The sequence below is a fragment of the Neofelis nebulosa genome, chromosome 5 (assembly GCF_028018385.1).
Source record: "Neofelis nebulosa isolate mNeoNeb1 chromosome 5, mNeoNeb1.pri, whole genome shotgun sequence".
In the NCBI taxonomy this organism is placed as follows: Eukaryota; Metazoa; Chordata; class Mammalia; order Carnivora; family Felidae; genus Neofelis; species Neofelis nebulosa.
Genome location: NC_080786.1, coordinates 62,924,865 through 62,933,579, shown reverse-complemented (window position 1 = coordinate 62,933,579; position 8,715 = coordinate 62,924,865). Strand labels below are relative to the sequence as shown.

The following is an 8,715-nucleotide window of genomic DNA, read 5'->3' as shown; positions in this document are numbered from 1 at the left end:
ATGGTCTCCCGGCAATGAGGAATTTGCAGTCTGAAGGGGAAAACTAATGGAAAACCACATGACTTGTAACACAAAAGGTGCTTAGGAAGCAACAAGGCTAACAGTTTTACCGCTGTGTTTGAGCTCCTCTCTAGGCTGTATGTTACATTATTTTTTAGTAGGTTGTGATTTGAATTTTTTTTTTTTTGAAGCACTTCCACATGGCAAGCCGTCAATAAAAACATTTGCTGAATAACATAACCAGGGTGAAAGTTTAAATTCTCACTGTTCAGTAAGTTGCTATTAAGAATGCGTTTTAAAAGTCTGGAATAATTGGCGAGAACCACATGGCTCCGTTTCGGGGGAACGCTGTAAAGAAAAAAAAAAAAAAAAAAAAAAAAGCTGTTTCCGCCCGGTTTCGAACCGGGGACCTTTCGCGTGTTAGGCGAACGTGATAACCACTACACTACGGAAACTCAGCTAGGTGTTGTGGTTCAGAAAGTCCTTCATATGGAAGTAGTAATTTGGCGTTCACAGGCACATAATATTGAGATAGCTTTTAACAGGAAAAATAAAACAAAACAATCAGAAAAGGAAAATAACAAAATGTTTAATTGTATAGTGCTGAAACTATTCTGAAAGTTGGAATTTGCATGCACTTTTTTTCAGACTCTTAGGTACCGCTGCAGAAACCAGGCACTCACTCCTTGCCCTTCCTTTGGGTAACACTTCTGTGGGAAAGAAATGTTTTATTTCGTATCCTTTCCTGGAGAGACATTGCTCAGAAGGCAGGGTGTAGTGCGGGGCTTCAGTGGCCTCCCTCCTCTTGCAGAGGCTTGCAGCACCAAGTGCCACCGCTGTTACTTAGGTGACCCTTTCAACCTCTGGTGGAGAGACAAGTAAATAGCTTTTGAATTTCCTCCCCTGCTTTCAGAGACCAAACAGAGGTTCGAACTTGCTGAGGTGTTTTTAAATCCTCTACATAGTGTGTAAAATTGAGGGGGTAAAAAATCAGACACCAAAGATGCACTTTTTGGCACACAATGTACTTAAATTTTTCTAAACCTAAACTTCATAGGACCTAAGGAATATCACTTTTCTTGCAAAGAGGCAGACACGTCCTTATGCCTAAAAATCAAATCTTTTTTTTTTTTTAAGTTTTTATGTATTTTGAGAGAGAGACAGCAGAGTGGCGGAGAGGCAAGAGGCAGAGAGAGGAGAGAGAGAGAGAGAGAGAGAGAGAATCCCAAGTAGACTGCACAGTCAGTGCAGAGCCAGATGCGGGGCTCCAACTCAGGAAACCGTGAGACAATTACCTGTATTTTTTAGGAAATAGGAATGACCTTCATATTACATGGGGGATAACCAGATGAGATTGCTAAAAATCAATCAATCCAAAAAAGTGAGCTTCTACCATTTTGGTTTTGACTACATTTTGCTTAGAAACTGCAGGAAAGAAGCTCAACAAAGTATTTGCCTGGTGTATAGAAACAATAATAAAAGTATATAAAGCCAACTTTAAATCCTAGCATTGTTTCCTTTGTGTTTTCAAAAGTTGACAAGGGTTTCCAGAAGCACAAACCAGGCGTCTTCTGTGACAACTTTCTCTAGTCAAATCTCCCCACCTTTTCCTAGGTTCAAGGCCACATTCTAGAACTTTCAACATGCCCATGGACAGACACTTATTAACCAGAATTCAAAGGCTTTGGAAAAGAAAACTTTTTATGACTCATCGAGGTATTGGGGAAGGCCCCTTGTGAAGGGTTAGATTTATATCATTAGGGAAGAAAGTTGGGTTTTCCTGATATTGGTATCCCGGGATTCCAGGGGGTGGCAAGTTACCCAGCCCCTGTGAGATGCGGGGGGGGGGCGGCAGTAGTTTGGAGGGTCAATGGGCCTGGGCTCTCCAGGGCACGCTTGCCAGGCCCAGGCCCCGTGGTCAGGCCAGCGCTTCTGTGACGCGACGTTCCAGGCCGTAGGCCTTCTGGCGCTGCCCAAGGGCACTTTCGCTCCCTAGCGCAGCCCGCAGCCAGGGCAGCCGGAGCAGCTAGGCGATAGGAGGCTAGGAGGCGGAGGCGGCATGAGCTACTACTACCAGCTACCAGTGGTGATCGACAACGGCTCAGGAGTGATTAAGGCGGGCCTGGCTGGGTCGCGGGAGCCCCAGTTCGTCTACCCCAACATTATCGGCCGGGCCAAAGGACAGGGCTGGGTAGCGGAGGGCGCGCTGGAAACGCGTGTAGGTGACCAAGCGCAGGAGCGGAGAAACTCGTTGTCCATCAGGTACCGTCTTCTCACAGCGGGCAGGACCCTAGTGGAGGGGAAAGAGGGAGGGTCTAGATGAGGGGCATAAGGGTGAGAGGACAAGGAAGACAGGAACAGGAAGTTTCAACCCGCTGGTGCAGGCCACAAATCTGAGGGTACCAGACATCTAAAGGGTTAGCATTACTTGCTCTTTGTATGTAAACAGATCTGTTCAAATGTATAAATAAAGTCACCGTTCATAATGTACAAGTTTATTTAAGGATGTCACTTTCTCCCTGTGGGTTATTTTTTTCAATTAATTGATATTAAAACTGTACTATTATGTAAAGATTTCCCAATTTTTAAACTTCGTTTATTTATTTTGAGAGAGAGGGAGCTGGGGAGGGGCAGAAAGAGAGGGAGAAAGGGAATCCCAAGCAGGCTCTGCCTAGAGTTTGGGACTTGATCCCACCGACTGGGAATTCCTGACCTGAGCAAAGATCAAGAGTCAGATGCTTAACTGACTTAAGCCAGCCGGGTGCTCCAAAGACTTCCCAATTTTTTTTTTTTTTTTTTTAAAAGATTGTCTTCCAACGCGGGGACAAATGGAAAGCAACAAAAATTGCAGAGGAAGTCAGCTATGCAGACTTTTGCTGGCAGTTACCTTCTCTAACTGGCTGTGACAGTCACTGCCAACAAAGGGTACTGGTAATAAGTATGGGGATTAACCCAGGTTTGAAGAGAGTAGATGCTGAAAAAATTAAAAGCTGCCACTAAAAAAAAAAAAAAAAAGCTGTCACTTATCTTACCGCTTTTCCTACAGCTACCCAGTGGAACGTGGTCTCATTACTTCCTGGGGGGACATGGAGGTCATGTGGAAGCATATCTATGATCATAACCTGAAACTAAAGGCCTGTGATGGCCCAGTCTTGATTACGGAGCCAGCACTGAACCCACTGGCCAACCGGCAACAAATCACTGAAGTGTTTTTTGAGCATCTGGAGGTGCCTGCCTTTTATATGTCCATTCAGGGGGTGCTGGCTCTCTTTGCTGCTGGCTTCACAACTGGTTTTGTGCTGAACTCAGGTGCTGGGGTTACCCAGTGTGTGCCCATCTTTGAGGGTTACTGTCTGCCTCATGGTGTCCAGCAGCTAAATCTGGGAGGCCTTGACCTCACCAACTACCTCATGACACTGTTGAAGGAGCAGGGCATCATGCTGCTTAGTGCTGCAGACAGAAAGATTGTCGCAGACATTAAGGAAACTTCTTGTTATGTGGTAATGGACTACGAAGAGGAAATGGCCAAGAAACGTGATTCTATAGAGAAAGTTTACCAGCTACCTGATGGGACGATGATCAAGCTCTATGACCAACTCTTTCATTGTCCAGAGGCCCTCTTCTCTCCACGTCTTAGGAACCTTCAGACCCCTGGCATCGATAAGTTGTGTTTCAACAGCATAATGAAATGTGATACAGATCTGAGGAATTCGTTTTTCTCCAATATTATCCTTGCTGGGGGATCAACCTCTTTCCCCGGTTTAGACAAGCGGCTAGTTAAAGGTGTAGCAAATATGGTACCTGCCAATACACCTGTGCAAGTTACAGTTCCCCCAGAAAGGAAACTATCAGTGTGGATGGGAGGCTCTATTCTTGCATCCCTGTCTGCTTTCCAGGACATGTGGATCACTAAGGCAGAATTTAAAGAAGTTGGACCCAACATAGTACATCAAAGATGCTTCTGAATACAGATAAAATGGTTAGAAAAAAATGCTTTGAGTATATGTGACAGAAAACTTTGGATATTATATGTGTCTGAGAGAACAGAAAGTATTTCAGTTGTTGGAATGTCCATGTCTCTTCCATTTCTGTGATGGGTGAAGCAAACAACCTGTTTCTGGAGTAGAACCAAATTAAATGCTAGAGGAAACATTATTCTTGACCTTGAAGTTCTCATCTTTCCCTTGGGAAAATTTGTAGTGCAACATGTGTGCCAACTGGGTGAGACAGATTTAAGTTTGTTGAGGTTTACATAATGAACAAAGCATATTCAAGGCATGCTTAATAGACTGGTTTTATTGAAATAAAGAGCTCACATTGAGCAGACTAAGAGCAATGACTAGGAAAGTAAATGAAGGCCAAGGACTGGAAAGGGAGGCTTGGTGTTACTCGTCCTATAGGCAAAGGAGAACAATTAAAGAATGAAAAGCAGGAAACCTAGGCAATTAAGATGAATGTGGCAGTGGTTTGGAGAATAAATTGGGCTGGGAAGGCCCTGGAGATCTGGTGATCGGTTAGCCAGTTGTTATTCTAGATATAAAGTAGTCAAGTCATAAGACTCAAGATTATAGACAATAGGAATTCAGAAGAAGTAACTACAAAAAAACCTGACAAGTCTTGGTATCTAGTTAGATATGATGGGGGAAGAGTCTGAAATGACCTGGGTTCTTGACAATGATGGCAGTATTCATGTAACTCAAAGTATTTCATATCTGCTCTGTGCAAAGCACTATGTTAAGCACAATGACTGCTAAAGCAGGAGTGAGATCCTGTCCTTAAGAAGCCAGCAGTCTAGTATAAGAGGTGAGATTTATGCCTTAACTATAATAATACTAGGTAGAAAGTGATTTGGTGTCCTAAGAGAAGCATAAAACGGTCTGGGGGTTCATAAGGAGGAAAATACCTTGAGGTCTCGTGGAAGACTTTCTGGTGGTAGATTTGGCTCTGGGGCTAGATTTGAAAGACAGCTGAAATTTAAACCTAATGTAATGCCCTTTCCTCAGAATTCAGGGGCAGCACATGTGGATTTAGGTCTAGGCTCTACCACCTACCAGCTGCACGAACATTTTGAAGATAAATTTTTCTTATCCATAAAGTGGGGCTGCTAATCCCTGTCTTTCTCACAGGGTCGTTGTAAATTTCAAATAGGATAAACTCTGTAAAGGTACCTTTTAATCTTATTCTTTTTTGTTTAGTACATAAAACTATGTACTAAAATATAAAGAAAAGAGAGAGAGAGAGAGAGACAGAGTGCGAGTGGGAGAGGGGCAGAGGGAGACACAGAATTAGAATCAGGCTCCAAGCTGTCAGCACAGAGACTGATGCAGCTCGAACACACGAACTGGGAGATCATGACCTGAGCCAAAGTCGGACGCCCAACCCAACTGACTGAGCCATCCAGGCGCCCCTAGATACTTTTAGAATACAATGAAATCTGTTATCTTCTGTTGTAGAATTAGATGCTACTTCCTCCATGCAGTCAAAATTCATTGTGTCCTCCAACGCATTATTTGTTCTCCTATTGACCACTTAATTTATGCAGCCTGATCTTTTAGTTTGCTTGTCTTTCTCCCGCAATAGATATATTCTTAGAAGGAAGGGATTGTGGGATTTCCCTTTTCATCTCTATCCCCTTCCCTGATGCTCTCTCTGGTGCACTCCCAGTAGGTATGTAGATATGGAGAATTGACCAAAAGAAAATTCTGGGCAGAGGTAACATTAGGGCAAAGATTCCAAGGTGTAATAATGATGGGCACATTGTACAAGGAGAAGTGGGCCTGAGTCAAGCATTTGTGAAGAGGTGCATTTCATTCCTAGGTACTTCTCTCCCACGTCAGTGATTATAAGGAAAACTAGATTGGATACCGTGTAAAAAATGATTATCTGAGAGCACTGTGAACAGTTGATGCTGCACTCACCAGATTCACAAGCACTGTAGAGAGCATGAACTTATTCTTCAGAATTCTGAAACTGTTTTCTAAAAGAAAATAGGGCTATCTACACATTTATCTAATTTAAACTTCCAACATCTCAGGGGGGCCTGGGTGGCTCAGTGGGTTAAGCATCAGATTCTTGCCTTCAGCTCAGGTCATCAGCTCGTGGTTGATAGGTTCAAGCCCAGGATTGGGCTCCATGCTGACAGTGTAGAGTCTGCTTCGGATTCTGTCTCTCCCTCTCTGCCCCTCCTCCTCTTGCTCTCTCTGCCTCTCTCTCAGAAGTAAACTTAAAACACAAAGCAAAACTTCAACATCCCAGAGAGATGAGCAAGACAAGCATTATTCCCATTTTACAAATTAAAAAAATTGATATTTAAACAGGTTAAGAGATTTAAGTTTAAAGCGATCCCAAAGTAAATTGCTTGCTACATTAGTCAGGCAAACAATTCTGAACCATGGTCTCAGGTAGTTAACTCAACAACCTACCTGGAATATTCTGTACTGACTCCAGCCTCTAACATGGGCTCATAGATGATCCTTTTCAAGTAATCTAGGGATAGGGAATAAAATGGAAAATCACGTTTATATTTTCCCTGCCCTTAAAATCATTGGAAACCAACCCCTCTAATATTTTATCTTTCTTTCAGACTGAGGTGTCAATAGCGACAACTCCACAGAATTCACCCAACTGAACATGAATTCTACAATTAGGATCAGCCAGTTATATGTAAAACAATATTATTGTTATGCCCAGAATTCGTGATCCCCAAATACCGCCAGGGAGCCGAGTCCGATGTAAAAGCAAAAGAGCCTTTATTCGAGCTAGCTCGAGCTCAATCCCCTACCTGCACCGACGCAGCGGTGAGATACCAGAGAGAGAGAGCGAGTTTCAAAAGGACAAAGGTTTTATTGGGGCCTAGGGGCAGTTGGTGAGGTAATGGCTATGGCCTCAGCCGATTGGCTGGGGAAGGGTCCTGGGGAAGGGTCCCAGTCCTGTTAGGCAGGTGAGAGGGGGAGGAGGTGTGGTCAAGGTGAAGGACACAGAACAAGATGGAGTCGGAGGGAGTAGGCCCGCCCTTTCAATTATACCATTACAGAAACTTGGTACAATTTACGGTGGATTTTTAACCTAATCATGACACAACATTAAAGCAAAGTCAATGACTGAAAAGCTTTCATTTCCTAATAAAAGGTAAATTCAAATCTTGAATGTTAAGATTAAGAATGAAGTAGTTATACTTAATAAAACCCATCCTATGTTCAAGAAGACGTTGCAAAGAGGCCTTCTAAGGAGAAGGGAGCAGGGCAGGAACTCCAAGGCAATCCAACGAGTCCAGCCAACCTTCTGGTTTAGCCAAGGCTATCCGGGAATCTATTTTCTTAAAGATCTCTAACAAATGTGACTAGAGTTGAGAATCACTGTCATATTTCCCAGGCCCTAAAATTTTTCTGTGAACTTCATTTTCTTAAGGTGGTCAAGCGCCCCGAGGCCTGTCCTTAAGGCAGGTGCACCCGGTCCTTAAGGCATGGAAAACGGAGCCGTGCAGTAGGACAAGCTCGTTTTTACTTTCCAAGTACGTCGGAAAATACCTAACGCTTTTCCCAGGAAATGTGGGGGGAGGGGCGCAACTGTCCTCACGGCCGGAAATAGAGCATTCCAAAAAAAAAGGGTGGGGGTGGGTGGGTGAGGACGGATCTCGCGAGAACCGCGATGGGAGGGCTTTAGCCAATCGGCGCGTTCGGCGGCCGCTGTCTTTATAGGGAGCCGCGGCGTTGTGCACCTCGGGTTGTGGAGGGTGGGCCTGGGAGGGGAAGCGGTCAGTTTTTGTCTAACCCTAACTGAGAAGGGCGTAGGCGCCGCGCTTTTGTTTCCCGCACGCTGTTTTTTTCGCTGACTTTCAGCGGGCGGAAAAGCCTCGGCCTACCGCCGTCCACCGTACAGTTTGGAACAAACAAAAAATGTCAGCTGCTGACTTGCTCGCCCCTCCCAGGACCCTGCGGTGGCTCGCCTCCTTAGCCCCCGCGTCCCGCCTAGAGGCCGCGGTCGGCCCGGGGCTTCTCCGGAGGCACCCATTGCCGTCGCGAAGAGTTGGGCTCTGTCAGCCGCGGGTCCCTTAGGGGGCCAAGGGCGAGGCTCTGACCGCAGGGAGAGAAACGGGAGCAGGTCCCCGCGCGCGGTGCGCTTCCCTGAGCTGTGGGACTCGCACCCGGGACTGGGCTCAGACACATGCCGCCTGCTGAGGTGCTGTTGGAGGCGCGCAGTCGGCTTTCCCAAGGGAAGGGGTGGGGGCGGGGGGGGGAACTCCTTTTGTGCGCGTCGGTCTCCCTTCGCCATCAGTGGTGGGCCTGTGGGGTCGCGATACCCGCGGATTGGACTAGGGTGCGTGCAGATTGGCAGAAGGATGCGTGGAGAACATTTATGAAATTGGCCCAGATGAGTGGGCAGTGAGCCAAGCAGTCAGCGAGCCATTCTTTTGTAGGGTTTTTGTCCTAATCCCCTGCCTCTGGTTTTGTTGCCCATTTGTACCTCATGTATTAGCTGATCTGGGGGTTTTGTTGAGGTTTTGCCTTTACGAAAGTAGATCTGGAAAGTAGATCACGCAGCCAGTCCCCTCGATGGGATTGTTAAACATTTCGTAAGTATTTGTTAACCAGAACTAGTGTGTTCTCAAAACAGTGAATATTGTTCCTTTAATGGTGCCAGCTTGTTAATTTTCTTTGCCTCTGCCGGTGGTTGCAAAGCATTAAGTGGCGACAAACGGAAAAGAAGGAAATATGT

General features: G+C 45.4%; 1 protein-coding gene, 1 long non-coding RNA gene and 1 other non-coding gene across 3 annotated transcripts; 1 reads left to right on the top strand and 2 right to left on the bottom strand.

Annotated features, from left to right (window-relative positions):
* Positions 1-382: 382 nt before the first annotated feature.
* Positions 383-455, bottom strand: TRNAV-AAC (transfer RNA valine (anticodon AAC)). Its single transcript has one exon. It is a non-coding gene; the product is annotated as a tRNA-Val (tRNA).
* Positions 456-1,985: 1,530 nt separating this feature from the next.
* On the top strand, positions 1,986-4,155 carry ACTRT3 (actin related protein T3). The gene is made up of 2 exons (XM_058730459.1): positions 1,986-2,262; positions 3,047-4,155. The coding sequence occupies exons 1-2, from the start codon at positions 2,060-2,062 to the stop codon at positions 3,963-3,965; spliced, it is 1,122 nt and encodes a 373-aa protein (XP_058586442.1). The 5' UTR covers positions 1,986-2,059; the 3' UTR covers positions 3,966-4,155.
* Positions 2,179-7,565, bottom strand: LOC131512146 (uncharacterized). The gene is made up of 3 exons (XR_009261993.1): positions 7,176-7,565; positions 6,423-6,486; positions 2,179-2,290 (listed from the first exon to the last, which is right to left on the bottom strand). It is a non-coding gene; the product is annotated as an uncharacterized LOC131512146 (long non-coding RNA).
* Positions 7,566-8,715: the final 1,150 nt, after the last annotated feature.